The sequence below is a fragment of the Engystomops pustulosus genome, chromosome 3 (genome assembly GCF_040894005.1).
Source record: "Engystomops pustulosus chromosome 3, aEngPut4.maternal, whole genome shotgun sequence".
NCBI classification, from domain to species: Eukaryota; Metazoa; Chordata; class Amphibia; order Anura; family Leptodactylidae; genus Engystomops; species Engystomops pustulosus.
The window spans coordinates 59963567-59984504 of NC_092413.1; the positions used below are offsets into that span (position 1 = coordinate 59963567).

The 20938-nt window shown below is 42.5% G+C and overlaps 1 protein-coding gene across 3 annotated transcripts in view; it reads right to left on the reverse strand.

Annotated features, from left to right (window-relative positions):
- Window positions 1-20938, reverse strand: part of STRN (striatin) — an 83276-nt gene that overhangs the window by 32206 nt on the left and 30132 nt on the right. For 2 of the 3 annotated variants that reach the window (XM_072140909.1, XM_072140910.1), the window contains exons 3-8: window positions 19687-19760; window positions 19108-19189; window positions 18586-18753; window positions 13228-13363; window positions 12181-12316; window positions 7745-7855 (exon numbers count right to left, since the gene is read on the reverse strand). In XM_072140909.1, coding sequence (XP_071997010.1) covers window positions 7745-7855; window positions 12181-12316; window positions 13228-13363; window positions 18586-18753; window positions 19108-19189; window positions 19687-19760 — 707 coding nt within the window. The remainder of the gene's footprint in view (window positions 1-7744; window positions 7856-12180; window positions 12317-13227; window positions 13364-18585; window positions 18754-19107; window positions 19190-19686; window positions 19761-20938) is intronic. The other variant, XM_072140911.1, reaches the window with a different exon arrangement.

The following is a 20938-nucleotide window of genomic DNA, read 5'->3' on the forward strand; positions in this document are numbered from 1 at the left end:
CCTACTCGTACGCTCCAGCTCGGGCCCCTCCTACTCGTACGCTCCAGCTCGGGCCCCTCCTACTCGTACGCTCCAGCTCGGGCCCCTCCTACTCGTACGCTCCAGCTCGGGCCCCTCCTACTCGTACGCTCCAGCTCGGGCCCCTCCTACTCGTACGCTCCAGCTCGGGCCCCTCCTACTCGTACGCTCCAGCTCGGGCCCCTCCTACTCGTACGCTCCAGCTCGGGCCCCTCCTACTCGTACGCTCCAGCTCGGGCCCCTCCTACTCGTACGCTCCAGCTCGGGCCCCTCCTACTCGTACGCTCCAGCTCGGGCCCCTCCTACTCGTACGCTCCAGCTCGGGCCCCTCCTACTCGTACGCTCCAGCTCGGGCCCCTCCTACTCGTACGCTCCAGCTCGGGCCCCTCCTACTCGTACGCTCCAGCTCGGGCCCCTCCTACTCGTACGCTCCAGCTCGGGCCCCTCCTACTCGTACGCTCCAGCTCGGGCCCCTCCTACTCGTACGCTCCAGCTCGGGCCCCTCCTACTCGTACGCTCCAGCTCGGGCCCCTCCTACTCGTACGCTCCAGCTCGGGCCCCTCCTACTCGTACGCTCCAGCTCGGGCCCCTCCTACTCGTACGCTCCAGCTCGGGCCCCTCCTACTCGTACGCTCCAGCTCGGGCCCCTCCTACTCGTACGCTCCAGCTCGGGCCCCTCCTACTCGTACGCTCCAGCTCGGGCCCCTCCTACTCGTACGCTCCAGCTCGGGCCCCTCCTACTCGTACGCTCCAGCTCGGGCCCCTCCTACTCGTACGCTCCAGCTCGGGCCCCTCCTACTCGTACGCTCCAGCTCGGGCCCCTCCTACTCGTACGCTCCAGCTCGGGCCCCTCCTACTCGTACGCTCCAGCTCGGGCCCCTCCTACTCGTACGCTCCAGCTCGGGCCCCTCCTACTCGTACGCTCCAGCTCGGGCCCCTCCTACTCGTACGCTCCAGCTCGGGCCCCTCCTACTCGTACGCTCCAGCTCGGGCCCCTCCTACTCGTACGCTCCAGCTCGGGCCCCTCCTACTCGTACGCTCCAGCTCGGGCCCCTCCTACTCGTACGCTCCAGCTCGGGCCCCTCCTACTCGTACGCTCCAGCTCGGGCCCCTCCTACTCGTACGCTCCAGCTCGGGCCCCTCCTACTCGTACGCTCCAGCTCGGGCCCCTCCTACTCGTACGCTCCAGCTCGGGCCCCTCCTACTCGTACGCTCCAGCTCGGGCCCCTCCTACTCGTACGCTCCAGCTCGGGCCCCTCCTACTCGTACGCTCCAGCTCGGGCCCCTCCTACTCGTACGCTCCAGCTCGGGCCCCTCCTACTCGTACGCTCCAGCTCGGGCCCCTCCTACTCGTACGCTCCAGCTCGGGCCCCTCCTACTCGTACGCTCCAGCTCGGGCCCCTCCTACTCGTACGCTCCAGCTCGGGCCCCTCCTACTCGTACGCTCCAGCTCGGGCCCCTCCTACTCGTACGCTCCAGCTCGGGCCCCTCCTACTCGTACGCTCCAGCTCGGGCCCCTCCTACTCGTACGCTCCAGCTCGGGCCCCTCCTACTCGTACGCTCCAGCTCGGGCCCCTCCTACTCGTACGCTCCAGCTCGGGCCCCTCCTACTCGTACGCTCCAGCTCGGGCCCCTCCTACTCGTACGCTCCAGCTCGGGCCCCTCCTACTCGTACGCTCCAGCTCGGGCCCCTCCTACTCGTACGCTCCAGCTCGGGCCCCTCCTACTCGTACGCTTCAGCTCGGGCCCCTCCTACTCGTACGCTTCAGCTCGGGCCCCTCCTACTCGTACGCTTCAGCTCGGGCCCCTCCTACTCGTACGCTTCAGCTCGGGCCCCTCCTACTCGTACGCTTCAGCTCGGGCCCCTCCTACTCGTACGCTTCAGCTCGGGCCCCTCCTACTCGTACGCTTCAGCTCGGGCCCCTCCTACTCGTACGCTTCAGCTCGGGCCCCTCCTACTCGTACGCTTCAGCTCGGGCCCCTCCTACTCGTACGCTTCAGCTCGGGCCCCTCCTACTCGTACGCTTCAGCTCGGGCCCCTCCTACTCGTACGCTTCAGCTCGGGCCCCTCCTACTCGTACGCTTCAGCTCGAGCCCCTCCTACTCGTACGCTTCAGCTCGGGCCCCTCCTACTCGTACGCTTCAGCTCGGGCCCCTCCTACTCGTACGCTTCAGCTAGGGCCCCTCCTACTCGTACGCTTCAGCTAGGGCCCCTCCTACTCGTACGTTTCAGCTAGGGCCCCTCCTACTCGTACGTTTCAGCTAGGGCCCCTCCTACTCGTACAATTCAAAAAACAAAACTTTCAATTTTCTAAAAGAAAAAATACATCCCTGAACTGTTTTACAGTATGTCAGATGTCCAGCTGACAGAGGCCACTACAGTTGGGAATTCATTACTAAAAAGAGGAGACCATGGTCTAGAACAGTGGTGGCGAACCTATGGCACGCGGGCCATCACCCCATCATGAAGTTCACCAGGCAGAACTCAAAGAATCTTCCTGCAGAACCTTCCTACAATGATAGGCGAATGTGTCCTCCTCCTTTCAGCTGCGTTGGTGTCCTTGGGAGGCTGAACGTTTGAAAGTTGCCAAAGAACAAGGAGAAATACATTACTGCTTACACTGCTGCGCTGGCACTTTGCAATAAACAAGTGGATTTTGGTTGTAGTTTGGGCACTCAGGCTCTAAAAGGTTCGCCATCACTGGTCTAGAAGAATGTTATGAAAATCAGGAAAAGGTTTTCCAGAGCAGCACACAGTCATTGATATTCTCATAGTGAATCGTGGGGCCATCTGTCAGATGAAAACGGCACATGTAACCGCTCATACTTTCTAAATGTGATCAAACAGGCCAGGGCACCTTCAGTCATTGTTTAGGGGCCACTTCTGAAAACATGCCCACTGAAGCCACTATTTTGTGTTCTACAGTGGTCAGGAAAGAAAGTCTGAGTGGTCTCCAGCTAGACATTACTCTGTCCTACCCAGTGTGCTCTGAAAGTCTTTTATTAGTAGAGAGCATTAGAATGGAAGCCCACAACCATGGGGGATCCATACAGCAGATTTTCTTTGGACCGACCAGAGTGCTGAGGAGGGGACTCATCGCATCCTCCCCACTGTGGGACAGCAGTGCTGAATAGTTATCATGATTTTCTGTTTGACACAGTTTTTTATGGGGAATCAGTGACTCATTACATCTTATTACTACAATAACGTTCTTGGCACCGTGGTTACTCTGTGAAATTAGATCAGTGCGCAGTCTGTCATTCACAACCAATGGTCATGCGTCTCTATCTGTACATCGCAGCTCTTCTGCATCATTGGACCAGATGGTCTAGCTTTGCTTCTAATGAGTCTTCCACATCCATAACAAGGGTTGCCCTTTCCTGGACCACTAGGGTAAGTGGCAACCAGTGCTACGGGCAACGACCCACTCTAAACCATAATATAGCTATAAAAATGTCACCCATTCGCGTATGGCGGAGGTCCTTATGACTGCCCATAATGAGGTCTCAAATGCATTAACATGAAAAACATACTGTTCTCTGTTGCTGCTTAATATTTAGCACACATTGTCACAAGTCATTGTCAAAAAATAATTTAGGACAGTACCTTTAGTGACATTAATGATGCTATAGCTTACCCTGTGTTTTAACAGACCCTGTAAAGCTCAGCAGGCTTCCAGTTCCTGTAACTGAAGCTCTTGTAGATGCCTATTGTGTATTCCCACAAACACACGATTCTTTCTTAAATATAGTCAGGATAACAAAACAACACATTCTCTAATTCAATGTTAACAAAGATACAGCATTTCACAAATATAATTCCAACAATATCAGTCCTGGTGTAGACAATTTTGGTTGTCCCTGGACCGGACCCCGAATCTTTAGGGTCAGTTAGACAGTTCTCCTGTCCGACACTGCACTGAGCTCCTCTCTGCCACTAGCCCCCATCCTTACATTCCAGGATGAGGTCACACAGACTCCCTGCCAGCGAGTAACACATCGTGAGGAGAGTATAACTACAAGATGATAAGGTCTTTATCCAGGGGAGGGAGGCATATAGCAGTTATGGCTGTAAGAGCGAAGAATGTTGTGTGTTATATTCATCTCATGGATCTTATCTCTGATCCGTCTCATATCACTTTTCTGTGTGTCAGATACTAATGAGTGTTCAGAAGCTAAATGAAAGTGTATATAAACCTGGACCCTCATAATCTAAAATTGTCAGCACACAGCATCACAACGCACTAGAAGGATTATAATGTGTCTGCTTAGAGAGTCCCCGCCCACACTCTGGAATTTTGCACTGACCATCACTGAGTGATAGGCGCTAAAACAGCAATAAAACTTAAATTGTAAGTTAAGGGGTTAAAAATTAACTTTACTGTGTAAACATCACTTGAGGATTAAAATTTGAGAATTTTCTTTCATGGGAAACCCCTTTATGCTACTGTGGAAAACTGCAAAATAAAAATAGATTAACAGAAAAAGTCCCCCAATGCATAGTACTAATTACTATGAACTGAAAATATTTATTTACGGTGAATGTTACACAACTCAAAAATCCTGGATAAAATAAGTAAATATCACTTATAGGAAAAGAAAAACAAACATTTTTTGGTAGCCAATCAAATACAAATAGTTAGGTCCATTAAATTATAACATCCACAAAAACATTAAAAAGTGTTTAACCCCTTAAAGCTCTGCGCCGTAGTTCTACGGCACAGAGGTATAAGGAGTGTATGAAGAGGGCTCACGGGCTGAGTCCTCTTCATACAAAGGTGGGAGTTTTTGCATTTTGCAGAAACCCCCCACCGCTAATAACTATTAGCTATTAATAACTAATAGAAATTAACCCTCTAAACGCCGCCGGCAAAGTCTCCGGCGGCGTTTAAAAGGCGGCGGCGCGCGATGGGTTGCCATGGTAGCCTCGGGTCTTCTTTTGACACGAGGCTACATGGCTTCTGCAGATTCGTTACAATGAGCCAGTGGCTCATTGTAATGAATGACCTGCAAAAATGCCATATATTGCAATACTGTAGTATTGCAGTATATGGTAGGAGCGATCTGACTATCTAGGGTTAATGTACCCTAGATGGTCTAAGAAATAGTGGGGGGGAAGAAAAAAAAAAAAAAAAAAAGGTTAAAAAATAAAAAAAAAATTAATAAAATATTAAAAACACCCCCCTTTCCCTAGAACTGATATAAAACATAATAAACAGTAAAAATCACAAACATATTAGGTACCACCACGTCCCAAAATGCCCGATCAAAATATAAAAACGGTTACGGCCGGCGGTGACTTCCGAGAATGGCGCCCAAATGTCAGAAATGCGACTTTTACACCTTTTTACATCACATAAAAAATGAAATTAAAAAAATGATCAAAATGTCGCACAGACCTGAAAATGGTAGCAATGAAAACGTCGGCTCATTTCGCAAAAAATTACCCCTCACACATCTCTGTGCGCCAAAGTATGAAAAAGTTATTAGCTTCAGAAAATGACAACAAATTTTTTTCTTTTTTGTACACATTCGTTTAATTTTTGAAAATGTATTAAAACACAATAAAACCTATATAAATTTGGTATCACCACGATCGCACCGAACCAAAGAATAAAGTAGGTGTGTTATTTGGAGCGAAGAGTGAGTCGTAAAAACTGAGCCCACAAGAATTTTTCCACATTTGGAATTTTTTTTCAGCTTCGCAGTACACGGCATGTTAAAATAAATAACATTACGGGAAAGTTAATTTTGTTACGCACAAAATAAGCCCTCACACAGGTCTGTACACGTAAAAATGAAAAAGTTATGGATTTTTGAAGTTGGAGAGCGAGAAATGAGCCGAAAAACCCTGCGTCCTTAAGGGGTTAAAGTCATTGAGGCCATTACAGGGATAAAACAAAGTATATGTCAATTAAGACAGGTACATAGAGTGTGCTCAGCTTTGGAAATATGATTGAATGTTTTAATAAAGCAGAAAAACATTATTTTAAGTAAAGGGGGACTTTCCCTAGCAATAGGCTCTGCAGATTATCCCAGAGTACAGATCAGATACCGCAGCCAATACAGTTTACAGTTCTAGGCCAATGGCATATACTACCTGTGGAGGACAAAGATGTTCACATAACATATCAAAGTACTGTACAATAGGTACACTCTGTAGTATCGTTTTATGATGCAATGTAATGCTTGTGGCTGGATGATAATACAAATTCATTGGGCATGGTAAACTAGGTCTCTGTGCAGCATGAAGACTGCAATGGTCTTAATCAATGCACAATGCAAAATTCACTCGTCTTTTCCCGGGCAGAAAGAGCTCTAAAGCTGAGAGCAGAAACTAAATTCCTGGCAGCATTTGGGAATCTGTGAGCACTTTTGACCAGATAAAACGTCAGATTGTGTTAGACAGTGGTTTCTTCATACCTTTGGGAGTCTTCAAAATGCTGTGATGTGCCATTTCTATTGCACCATAGCAACTCACCGAGCTTCTGGTTAGATAATACAGCAATCACCACCAGAGCAGAGGGGAGGAGCTGTGAAGCAGCTTAGTAGAGAGATCTTACAGTAAGCCCAAATACAACCTTTGATATAAATGCACCTTTCACAATTCAGTTGCTACTCCCGTTACACAAAAGGTATGAGGAGACATATCCCCATGGCTACTATCTAAGGCCCCATGCAGAAGAGCATATGCGATGCCCAGACTGGGACCAAAGGGTCGGCTGTAGAAGTGGTGAATCGCTTCTGACCACTCTACGTTCCTTAGGGAGCTGTGCCGCTCCAGCTTATTCCCAGCAATGACATGTTGACACACATGTGCCACTGTATAGGTTTGTGTGCATGGGGCCTAACAATGTCTGAAGCTTTGTATGGTCAAAACTGCTGAAAGACTCCCTTTTATGCATCCTTTATTATAGATTTATTAGAAATACATTGAACATTGGTTCAAAAACAAAACCTATAAAACCCTATATATTATGGTTGACCGAGTATAAGTTCAACAAGGTTCACACCTATAAGCTAAGCAGGACCATGTGGCTCTTAGAGTGGAACTAAACTCACTAAAAGCACATGGCAGAAACCATGCTCACACAGCAATGCAGTTTCTTTAATGTAGCTATTCCGAGACTAAAGAGATCTATTTTTTTTTTTATAAAAACCACCAATACTCTGCAACCCTCAGCAACATCCATTCTGCTGAATCACGAGTCCACAGCCACTATTCTCCCCTCTGATCACACAGTAAATGACAGCATCCAGCGACCTTTATCTGCCAATGGCTAGTTATACGTCATTTCTTATAGGTTGAGATGTGGCATCGTGGTGACCTTAAATTAAGCAATTGCCTAAACCACTAGTAGCCCATGTTCCCAGGAATGATGTAGGCAGCATTAGACCCACCAATTACACTTAATATTTGTTACCCCATTCTAAGAGAAGAATACTCATTAGGTAAAAAAGGGAGTTTAGTTCCACTTCAAAAGAGACAGATGGCACACCAATAACTATGTAACTACCATATAGGTCTGACTCGCCTTATAGACGACAGAGCTCTAATGCCCGTTAAAAGGTGAACAGAAGAAAAAAGAGGAGGAGCAGCAAAGTAAAAGAGTAAGTGGTTCAGGAAAACATTGAAAAGAAAAATAATGAAAAATAGCTTTGGAGGGAAGGGAAGATATGAAAGAGGTGGGATTGATGATTTGGAAGTGCAATGTTTTCCACTTACTCTTCACCCCTTTTTTCCCCTTGCGTTCCTTTTTGTATTGTTCCTTGAGTTTGGTTATAACTCCCTGATCGATATTCCAGGATTCCGGTATGGGACACTGGTCTTCCTTTTCTAAACAGTGAAAGAAATCAAACACATTCCTCTTCAATAAAAACGTCTAAAATTTGTGACTGAAGGATACTCCTGCAATATTCTTTTTGCCAGATAAAAAGGGGCAAGAACTTACTATATTATTACAAACATTAGATATGTGCACTGTACTTTTCTCAGGCTACTACATTTACACATTTACATTTAAAGCTGAGTAAGAAATCTATTCTGTGTGTTCAAGGCACTCAGCCATGCCCCCTTCTATTCTCGGTGCAAGACAACTGGCTGGTACAGGCGAATCAAGCCGGAACTAGACAGAACTAAATGAGGACAGATAAACCCAAGTTCTTTGCAAGAGTTCAACAGGACTTGTAATGTTCATGTATAAAAAAAAAAGTTTTGGCTTATTATAACCACTAATTTATAGGTTTAGCGTCTTGTCTAATTGACAAAATAATGGGTAAGAATTACCAATTGTCGGGGACTAAATTTTGTCACAATTTGCGTCAAAGTCTGAAATTCCTAACACCAAAAAAGTTTTAAACCATTTCAAATACTTTGACAAATGGGGTGTGACCTCAGTATGGGGGCATGGCCAAGCAAAATCAGTGTCCAAAAATTAGGTAAACGTGCCAACTAAAAGATGGTGCAATTGGATTTAATAGTCAAACTTTGCTATTTTTCATCCAACACCAGAGTGGTAAATCTGTTGCGACACTTTAGATAAACCTTTCCATTTATAAGCAAGAGTATAACTGTATTACAAACATAAGGTTTTCATATTCATATTCTGTATGGCTTGTTAAGGGGAATATGGCTGTGAAACAAACTGTGCTTCTCCTGGTCTGTGCCTACAGCACAGAGATCTGTGATGAGTATAGATCTTATAAAATCTCAACTTATTCCCTAATGAACACAGCTTACACTGCCAGTGGCTGAATGTCTGCTGCTTACCAATGTTAGTAATCATGCAAAATCTAAACAGGTTTAGGTAGATTCAGTAAGGTGACCTTCATACACCAAGGCAGTCACAAGTACCGGGTCATAAAAGCTTGCCATTAAGAGAGATTTTAGAGGCTTTGCAACCTCATTGGTTAGCACTATCCAACACAAATTTAACACTTCATGTTTCTTTTTATAATATTTAAAATATAAAATTATTTGATGGTTAAAAAAAACAAAACAAAAAAAAAAAAAAAAACCTGTGGTATAAATGTGGCTTCTGCTTGTTAAAAAAACTTGAAAAAAATTCAGCAAGAAGAATGCTGTAGCTACACTGATGCAGAATCATATCCCTGTGCTGAGTGGTTTTGCTGAAAAAACAATTATAAATTACGATAATGAAGCTCTGTTGCTTCTATGCCTGGCTCCGCGCTTACAACAAGCATGCACTGCTCCAGAGAATGATGTAATCACTGTGTTGTGCTTGACAGGCAGAATTACTCAATCGCTCCATCATCCCCCAGCTGCTATTTATGAGCGATCCAGCTCAGGTTTATTAGTCTTGTCTTGACAGTTCAGGAAGCTCCATGTGTAATGTGTTTATGTAAAGCAGTCAGCAAAACCACTCAGCACAGGGATTAAACAAGAAATATGCCTGCATCAGTGTAGCTACAGCATTCTCAAGGTATGTTTGGATCATAATGCTTGAAATCAAATGGTAAATTTCCTTTAAATGGGTTGGCCACTTTACATCATGTTTTTTGTAAAGTTTGTAAGTGTGGGGGAAGGAATATTAGGCAATTTAACAATATACACTGCTTTCTTGCTATGTGAAACAAAGCTCCTGGTTCAGAAATGTCTTACCTCATCTGCCATTATTGTACATAAAGTGGCAGCAAATAGAGGGCCATGAGATCAGAACTGTCCATGACCAACCTGGAAGATAAACATAGATCTGCCTTCCAGGACCTTATGACCGTATTCATGAAACCAAGCTTAAGGGTCTAGAAGGTCAATAGGTCATTGACAGTCCTGATCATATGACCCTGCTTCTGCTGCCACTTTATGGACAGGAATGGCAGCTGGTAAAAGAAACTACAGCGGGAGCTTTACATTACATATTAAGAAAGCAGTGCAGGACATTTTATAGATGTATTGGTAAGGGGTATGGGTAAATTACCTTATTTTATACCCTTCAAATCCATTTCAAAATACATGAAGCGACCAACCTCTCTATAACTGAAAGCCGTTCTTTACAACACGGTTGTGGTTCCATTAAGGCAGCGTTCATATGAAAGAGTTAAAATGCACTTGAAATACGTTTCAAGCTAATCGGGTTTACAGAGCGGCAAATACCGCTTTTGTTTATTACATATTAAGATATTTTAAAATGGTCATATTTTAAAATCTTATGGCTTCCATAAAATGGAAATGCATGGAAGCAATGTTAGCTGGGAATTAACATTTAGAGAATGTGGACAAAATAAACCCAAGGTTCAATCGGTAATGCATTTTTTCTGCCAATATCCGCATTCCAAGTAAAGCATTCTGCAGAAAAAGTATCAAAGTGCATGAGGGCATTCTATAAATGACTTTTACTGTGTTCTGTGATTTGATTGTAAAAACAATTGCTAAATAGCAGACGTGTCTCATGCAAGTCACAGATACGTTAAACAGCCATTGAAGTCTGTGTAACTTGCTCTCAAAAAAGACCTCTCTAACTGGGATGTGGCTGACACAGCAGGGGATGGCCACATTGGAACAGATGCAATATTCCAATGTGACCATCCCCTGCTGTGTCAGCCACATCAGTCAGCAAAATGTCACTTCTCAACTGGGAGTAGGTGCACTATTTATTATGGGACAGTATAAGTGATGCTACCGGGCAGACCAAAGAGGATAGAATATATATGGGTACAGAGACACTAAGCAGCACACATACTACCAGGAGAAAAGGCAAATATGAAAATGTCAAAATGTTCATTCATTCATTCATTTTTGCTTCTCTGCCTTCTGGTGGTCTGAACACCACGGCTGTATTCTGTAGTCCATGTAGGTTCTTCTTTGATAAAATATAATACTAAATGAACATGTTATTAAAAAAATTGCAACACACCATTCATGCTATGATGATGCTATAAATTGAATGTACAGTTGTGACACGGCCAAATATATCTGTGCAGCTTCATATTTTGGAATCTAAATGAAGTTTTGGTTTCTGCATTTTACTTCTTTCCCAACTATATTTTTCATTACTTTCTTCATTTCCCTTTTTATATATTTTTAAATATAATTATTAAACTGTATAGCATTAACTTACTGCAGGTGTGATGTAACAACTGTGGACAGGTGTGGGACAGTATTGAGTGTTTAAAAGTACCCAGTTTTGTCTGTTCAAGTAAAAAGACAGTAAAAAGAATCTTTGAACTTTGGAGGCAATGTGAAGAATATATATACAAGCATTGGACTAGGTCCTTTAAAATTTAACTTTTACTCAATCACTCTAAAAACAACAACAAACACTAAATGGAATAAACAAATATTAAAAATCGAGCATTCTTACCAGGTGGAGTATCGGGCTGCAGGATAGGTATCCTTGAGAGACCTAAAGGGGAATCGTTTCTCTCCCTATATACTTAGTTGTCCCTATTGCCCCAATTGCTCCCGTCCTGACAAGGACAGTACCCAAGTCGTCCCTAGACCGGTGTACTATTATGCCCTAAAGGTATAGCCAAACAAGTGTGCTCCCCGTCCCCGTCCAAGGTATACCACTTAATGAAGGTGGACCCGACCCCTCTTCTGGGGAATTTTCCAGGAAGGCCTGTGTGTGACCTATATCCAGGATTCCTGGAATCCCAGATTTGATTGTTATCTTCTCCCCCTCCTGGACTTTTTTGTCAGTCCTCAGCAATCCCCCTGATGATTCACCGCGAACGGTGATGAAACGCGTAGGGTAGGGAGGGACGGGGAGCACACTTGTTTGGCTATACCTTTAGGGCATAATAGTACACCGGTCTAGGGACGACTTGGGTACTGTCCTTGTCAGGACGGGAGCAATTGGGGCAATAGGGACAACTAAGTATATAGGGAGAGAAACGATTCCCCTTTAGGTCTCTCAAGGATACCTATCCTGCAGCCCGATACTCCACCTGGTAAGAATGCTCGATTTTTAATATTTGTTTATTCCATTTAGTGTTTGTTGTTGTTTTTAGAGTGATTGAGTAAAAGTTAAATTTTAAAGGACCTAGTCCAATGCTTGTATATATATGTTACTGTGGTCCGGACAGCATTAGTGCATAGTGCCAGAGGGATTTGGCTTTTTTGTGGCAATGTGAAGAACCAAACTGGCTCATAAAGAAATATAACATACCACAATGAGCCAGAAAGCATGTTCACAACCTTACCCCATTCAGTGCCATCACCAGCACTCCTGGATTCTCCACCATCAGTATCATCAGACACCAAGAAGTCAAACTCTTTCAGCGCCTCCTCTGTGTCCCGGTCTTCATTGGGATCAGGCACAACTCGTCTTCTCACAATCTTTACATCATAGAAGGAAATTTAAATACAAAAGATTAAGATGGCACAGGTATTGAATGTGAAAAACACACACAAACCCTTCAAAGTAGAAAGTGTATGTGTGCCAGAGGGGGGGGGGGAGGGGGGGGGCACAATATTCATGTTCACAAAAATGTAACACAACAAACATAGGAAAAACTATAAGAGGTGCTCAACATGATGTGGGTGAGCCGTATAACCAGTTATTGGCTGAGCAGCCCCCAGGTGCTTCCCAGATATTTACCAGAGAACTGGCCTTATTCTTGTAATGAAAGCCATAACATTACCATAATGTTCTATGGAAAAAATGGATTTGGTAAGCAGTTTTTGCAGTAAACAAAACTTGCTGAACTGGCTACTCGATAGAACTACATAGACTGTAGCTAAGAAAGAAGCTTGAACCCGTCAGTAAAACAGCCCAGTGTGGTGGCATTATCTAGAAAATTAACTTTGAATTGAGATACAAATTGCTTGTTCTCCTCACCTAAGAACACCTACGTGCTGTAAATGACAGTCCTGTATTCAAGAACATAACAGGCTCTGGTCTGGTAAATGATGAAAATTATAACAGAGGGGAGAGCTTGACTGATATTGCCACCTCAAAAACTTTATAAAAACAATTGACATCTCACTTCAATTTCTAGATTCCACCAGAATTTGTGTTGACAGGCGTTTTTAAAAGGAAAATCCAATAAATGCCGACATGTAGGTCCATTTACACAAGAAGATTATTGCTCCATGAGAACATGTCCAGTGATAGAATCTTGAATTACATTCAACAAGTGTCACATCATATTGTTTCCATCTAAGGCACTTATTAGCATTCAGGTGCCTTTAGTTTATTACCAAAGTGTTATTTTATTTAACATGTTCCTCAGATTCTGAAGATTTACCGTTGCAGCATCTATAATGGTCTTGTCTCTGCCATCATTGTCGTCATCATCCTCTTCATCACTGAACTCCGCTGCAGCATTTTCCAGAAATTTAAAGGTTTCCAGAACAGAGGCAGAGTCCGTCATATCTGGTTTCCTATAGTCAAATGAAGAATACACAGATCATCTATTTAAGCCGATTATATGAAAAGCAATAGACAGGACACTGACAGATACTGCAAATAAAAACACAAATCTTCTGGAATTTTTACAGGAGAGGGATGTCACAGTGCTGAAATGGTTTGTTGGAAAAATGAAATCCTGTAAAATGGGAATTTCTAGAGTGGGTTTCAAGCCTAAAAAGGCAGATGTCATTCCCACACTAGTAATTAGATCTTGTCACGTCTCCTACACAAAACACAGTGTGTGTCCCTTCTACAATACATCAACAGGGATGAAGATTTCACAAACTACACTAAGCAGCGTAAGTCCACGCACCACACAATAAAAAACAGAAAGCAACAGCAACATAAAGGAGATCTAGCACACTGGCGTTGTTTTCCATGTCCATGGTTCAGTGATTTTCATTGGTTCCATTAGTGAGCAGTTATTTTCTCTAGGTGTTTATACATCGGCCGGTCCTATTTTTCACAGATGCGGATCACAGAAGGCAATAGAAGTCTATGGGTCCAAAAAAAAAATAAAATGCAACACACATGCCAATGTGAATCTGCCCTTACTCCTAGATTCAGACACAGACTGTGGATATTTGTTATCCATCGCCTCCTTCCTTAAAAACAACTTTTAATTATGATAATTAAACATAAGGGCTCTGGAATAGCTACCAGAGCCCCTCTATGCTGTAGCTTCACAGTCTGTTACACTGTGTAGGAGCACTTCTCCTGTGCAAGATTACAGTAGGCAGAGGAGGGAGTGCCGACCGAGTGAGAGCCTGTAAAGCTGCAGCACAGAGGGGCTTTGGCAACACCACCTACAGCCCTTGGGGATCATTAGCATAGTAGTAAAGATGATTTCAGAAAGGAGGAGGCCACGGATAAACAATATCACAGGATTATGAGTTACAGTGCTTGGAACTATGACTGAGTGCACCTGGTTTATCATGATGGATTTTGATGATAGATTTCCTTAAAACGCGGTGCATTATTCTGACAATTGTTTGAGTGGTTTCCAAAAAAATTAAATGGATGTTATCTGCTACAAAGCCCTCAATGCATATATGAGCAAAACTTTAACTTGTACACCGAGCAAGGGCCAGAAAACGCATCATCCAGCATCCAAAATAGGAGTCATATTTTGCTTGAAATCCGATAAATGTTTTTGATTGCCTAGATCTCCAGTTTTGTAGATAACAAAAGAATAAACCAAATCATAATTTGGAAGATGATATTGTTATCTTTAATGTGACAGCAAAAGCATGGTTATAGGTGCAACAGAACGAAGATAGGGGTATCTGATTGGATTCTCCCGGAAGCCCCAAAACTTTATTTTTTTTTCTATTATTTAACAGGGCAAGATTCCACATAAAGGAGGGAATTCTAGAAAGGGCATTTCATTTTCACCTGTGGGTGAAAGTTTTGTGGGGTAATATGTACCCGTTATATTATTAAAAATATTATTGTATAAAGTATAATGCTATTAAAACACCGGTCAAGGATATATTGAAATAGGATGTAATAAACAGCCACTCGAGGTTAAAATATTAGAAAAAACTACATTGCATTGCTAAATTCTTATAACAATTAAGGGCAGCCCAAATTTTACTTTTTTTTTTTTACACTTTCACTGTGGTGAAACTCTCAGGGCACTGTGGTCAGGGACGTACCACGTTTCTTATCCTCACAGTGCAAAGGACAGGATTCCATGCATCATAATGTTGTATTGTGAAGAAGGGATTTCATGCATTATGTATCACTATGATGCACAGTGTTCCATCTTCTGCACTGTGGTCACTGATTCATGGTCCGGCCAGGCTCCTCTGTTTTACCCTATAGTTGACTGCACAGGCAAAACCGCTGCAAAATAGGGCAGGATTTTTTTTTTTTTTTTTATCTACACACATAATTAAGAGTCTATTTCAAACTTGCATTGAAAATAGGTGACAGATTTGAGGAGCATTTTTAGGTTCCCTTACTATGTCTAAAAGAAGCTCGTTATGGAAAATACATATTATTCATCTCAATAAAAATATTACTCACAGTCCAACCGGGGGTTTAAATAAACCTCGGAGAGACGCTCTGTTCTCTTTTTACAGGTTAGATTTCAGTGTGAAGAGAGCAACCTGGACTGGTGCTTTATCGCCACTGTTGCAGCAGAGAGGAATTGTCTGCAGTCACACTGACACTAGTCACCAAGACAACCATCGAGGTCTCAGAAGAGGCTAAAAGCAGCTTCTATGATCCTATTCAGAAAAGAGTTCAGCACTTCAAGAAGCGATTCAATTTCCATATCAGAAGAGACACCTTATTTAAATGAATGTTTGTTATAAAATATACACATTATTTTGAACACCTGACTACTTGCTTGTACTCAAAAATGTTTGAGTAGTTACATAGTAGTTACTAGTTACATGTGTCTGCCACAATAGCGCTGCATTAGCCTGTACATTTTTGCAATGGAAATTTTTGTAGCTATGCCTTTTTTTGCCGTATTAATGATACTTAGTTGTCCCTTCGGTGATTTGTGTAATGGTGCATGTCATCTACCACCCACTGCCACATTTCAATTCTCCCAAGAATACCATATTCATCACTAGAGTACAGATGTTGTCTGACATAACACTTAACCAAAAGTTGATAATTTTGACGGAGAAGGAAATGGGTCAGAGCTAATTGTGCCAATATTCAGATCTAAACAGCACATTTGCCAAATTTATAAAGTAGGCAAACGGCTACGATAAATTGGATGTGCAGAAGAGATCCAAAGACAGACTTTAAAGGACACCTGTCATCAAGTCTGTGTCACTAGTCACCTCTACCTGTTGGAGCAGCTCACAAGGATCCATCCCAGCCTTTATCTAGTTATTTCATACATTATTCATTGTAAAATCATCTATTTTTTATCATGTAAATGAGGCTGGTCACATGGTCAGAGGCAGTGATGTCACCCCTGTTACCACTCCCCTCTCCTCCCCCTGCTCATGTCTGTGTGTAATGTATAGTAAAGTATTGCTGGTATCTGTGCTGAATCTGCTGACATGCTGCATCCTCCTAATATACAGGTGAGAGACACAGACATCAGCTACACATGAATCTGACATGTTCTGCTGTAACATGGCTGCAGCCTGGAGCTGCTGTATCTCTCCTATACACACACACATGCACACACAGGCTGCAGGGGGTGTGGCCACCAGCACCAGGAAACACATCATTATACAGCCTCACATCATTATACAGGCTGTCAGACATGCACTGGGGGTGTTTCTGTGCCTCCCACTCATGAATAGAGTGGACAGCTTGAATATGCTAATGCTTCATTGGACATTTCACAGGTCATTTGCATACAGCTTTAGGACCTCATTGCTTAGGTTTACAGGCATGTAGAGGGACAATGCAGGGATAGAGGCAATGCTCTCTAATGGCAGTTTATGAAAATATATTTAGTTTAGGGGGGTTATTTTGCATGACGGGTTCTCTTTAAAGTGGCGCAGAAATCCTGCCTCATGATAAATTACCCTGCCAGTGGCTGAGGCAAGGTAAAAATTCTGCCACAGAAGAAACCAGCAATTAAGCAATTTCCAATAATTGCCAATTCCAAATACCTACAACTTAAATTGCATCAGGGTAATCCACTGACAATACAATAAGCTGCTAAACGGTGCACAAGTCACAAGCAGTTATCAGCTTTCAGAACAAATGGAAGAACATAAGAGGATAATCATGTGGACTAACTAGTTTGTCTGAGGAGTCATGTACTGTGTAACCACATTTTCTACGTCTGATTCAATACTATATAGACAGTGGAAGCCCAATGGGTTGCATTCAGATACAAGGACAATGATTAGCCATATAGAGGGTTAAAGAATAGCTGCCCAGGATCAGGGTATTTTAGAGTGTTCAAAGAACAAACTAATACTACTAGTACTCAGTCACCCTCTATGGTCATCCCAAGATTTTGTTTGTATATGCGCTTTACAGATGTAGTGGGAGAGTGCAGTCAATGCCGTCACCATACAAAGAATCCCTGATCCTGGAGAACCCCCTTTAGTAATGCTGAGTGAATTCAGATCAGAGTAAGTAGTCCGTGATCTTCTTGGTAGGCCACAGAACTGGATGATGGACTAGCCTATGAGGAAAACGTGGAGTATATATACTAGAATTGTTATGAAACTGAAGTTGAGGAAGAAGTGCATACTTCAAAACATTTGTTTTGCCATTCAGTGAGTGAGTGACGTTGGCCCCCCACCTTGTTCAAATCAAACAAAATTGGTGTCAAACGTTTGTGCAACAAAAATTTTCGTTTGTGCCGCTATCGTTTTTAAGATTTTAATGAAAGCTTCCAGAGGTCAACCAGCCCCCCACATTGCCCAAACCAAACAAAGCTGGTGCCAATCAATTCTGCTACGTTTGTGCTGCTCAAATTTTTGTTTGTGCTACTTTTGTTTTTAATATGTGAACAAAAAATGAAAGGTCAAAAGTTCAAGCAGCCCCCCCACATTAAGCGAATTGAACGTTAGTGCTACGTTTGTGCCGCTATCATTTTTGTATGCAGCGTTTAAGATTATTCCAGAGCCAGGAGAAAGAAAACAAAAGTGTTTCATGTGTCCATAGAGAGGAAAACTGGGTGATATTGTTCCACTTGTAAGGAAACAGTTTGCAAAGAACACTCTTCTGAAAAAATAGCATGTCAGAATTGTTTGGAAGACTAATATAATAGAAAAGAAAGTTAGAATAAAAATGTAGCTGCAGCTAGTTTGCTATACATTCTATGCATTTTTGTGTGTTTTCATGACTTTGCGTAAAATGTTGACCACTATTCATATTTTACTGAGCAATTTTGAAATAAACTTGTGAAAGTTATTTAAGTGTGTTTTTCTACATTATGTGCATGGGGGCCTAAAATGTATATTTTTAACGTCATGCGTTCTAGGATTAATTCACTCAGCAATAAGTAGCCAGTGATCTTATTGGTAGCAAGTGAAGAGGTGCTCAGGGAGTTATGAACATGTGCACGTCTTTCCATTATACCTTACACCTCTGAGAAGTCTCCATATCTGGCTTGATCAAGTGTGAATTAGCCCAATTACGATCATGAACTTTCACATCATATTCAAATGCAGGACACATTGTAGCACTTTTACAATAATTGGTAAATCAAATTATGTATTAGAGTATTCAGAAATGAAAAAAAGCCAAAACCTACCCGATGACCAGAGGGTTGGGAAGTTCAGTCTCTGTGCCATTTACCATGGAGTCCTGATTTGTGTCTGTGAGTCGATCTGAAGAATCTGCAGAAAGCCCCAACAATGCTCGCACCCGCTTTGACTTCACTTCTAATATGGTGTCTGTGTAGCCGACCTCTTGCAAATACCTAAAAGAAAAGTCACAGCATTATCAGAAAGAAAAATAAACAAACATGAGCATATACCCCCACAGGGCTTTTATACAATGGCACACAGTGCAGGACTAGGCTTCTAAATCATCTGGTACCAGCTGCAAGGGTCGTCTCCACCAGCCTCTGCAGTCACACGGGCACAATGCTCCATTCATTACACGGCAGAAATAGAATGGAACTACAGTAAATGGAAGCAGGGCAAAATGATCATAGAAAACCCAGGTTTTAGTAAAAGAACTCTGCATCTAACCTCTCCTGCCTCCAAAAACCACCTCAGACAAATTAACCCTTCATTGTAGCTTATAATAGGAACACTGATGCGTCACTTACTGCCTTAGTAGCTGCCGGCTCTGTTTCCATATAAACTGGCTATTCTGTGGTTGTGGCTGGATGTCCGTCTCGTTTGTTTCATCTAATGGGAAAAAGAACATGAATTATAAATGTTGAAAGCAGATAAAGAGTAAATAAATACAATTTAACAAGCCTATAGACTGCAAAATGCATAAAATCCAGCTAGATAATGGGCAGGCAATGGCAGAGCTATGCGCAGTTCATGCTTGCTACACTATGCTCCATCACCCAACAGAAGCACTTTTGCCCTCCATCATGCTTGTCTGCACCTGCAAGCCTTTTTTTACTTTAATAGTTTTTTTGCAGAAGACATTCTTTATATAGCAGTATACAAGGCTTTTTTTATATGGATAACACATTAAAATCAAACACACAACGTGCCTCTCTTTTACCCAAATGAATGTGAAATGTATACATAAATGTGAATGTGTAAAGTATACATAAAAAAAACTAAATTATATATTTTTACTGTCGCATATGATGAATTGATAGAAAGGAAGTGAATTATGAACAGAATATAAGGAAGTCATTGTGGGTCAAAATTAACCAGGACCTTACCAGAATCATAATTTGGCGGTTTCATATCTCCCTGATTTAACTCCGTGCCATATTTCAGCTTGTGATATTTTGCTCTAGTGGTCAAGAAGAGAACATCATGAGATATTTTTGGCATACACCACACCCACACACAGACATTATGATATGCTGTCATTACTACGGAGATGTCAGGAAAGGCTACCATTGTCCCCACAGGCACATTATAGCAGTGCGGATAACAATTGCATTGTCAGGTTGGAGGTCTTATCTCCATATACAGCCTGCAATCCAGCAGCAAATCGTCCCCACAAGGGAATAAAGACTTTTTTTTACCTCATTGATTTCCAAAGTAACCTGCACCATTTTAGAGCCAGGCAAGTATTATAAGGGTGATCCTATTAAATTGTTATACTTCCCCTTTTAAGTTTGCTTTAAGTGGCCAACACCTTTAAAGAAGAACAGTTGTACTTCTCATATTCTTTTTAAATACTTGCATCTGTGAAATTATTCTCGATTCCCTAGAATTCAGCAAGGTGTTCTGTTATTCCTACTGGAAACTCATTCATTAGAAGAAGTTGGTGGTGTGTACCAATAGTCTATCTCTATCTAATTAACGCTGCATCAGACACTTTATACAAACAACTGGTAATACCCAGGTGGAAGTTTTTCAATTCTTTAGGAAGGAAAATAGTTCCAACATTTCATAGGGGAAATGGATGTACCAAAAGTGGCGCATCAGGACACTGACATAAGGATGAGATGGAATTAATACAGGATTCTAACTAGTCCCTGCATCCCAAACTGTATCCTGCAATGATGCCACTGTAAACCAATAACTGTGCAGGTCTGCAAAAAAAATAAAACAAAATACTTACCTCTGTCAGAAGCTCTGGGCATCTTTCTGCACAATAGCTGAGCTAAGCAGGTGTAGTGCATCACAGTTTCAGTTCACTGCTTGCACTTCCAGATATGAAGAAAAACTAATTCAAACCAGCCAAACAGATGGCAAACATGCAAAATCTCCTGTGTTTTGTAAAAACGCACCGTGTGACCGCACCCATAGCACTCTTCTCTAGTATAAATGGTTTTTATAGCAGTCTCGGAAATATAAGACACAGAGCAATTAGAGAGACTAAACCACAGGTCCATAAAAAAGGCCTGTAGTTAGTTTATTGCCCCCATATTAACCCTTTAAATTGTAAAACATTAAATAGAAGTCACCATTGTCTTCTGATACTACAAATATGTCAGCTTTTTAAATTGCCCCTTTAAC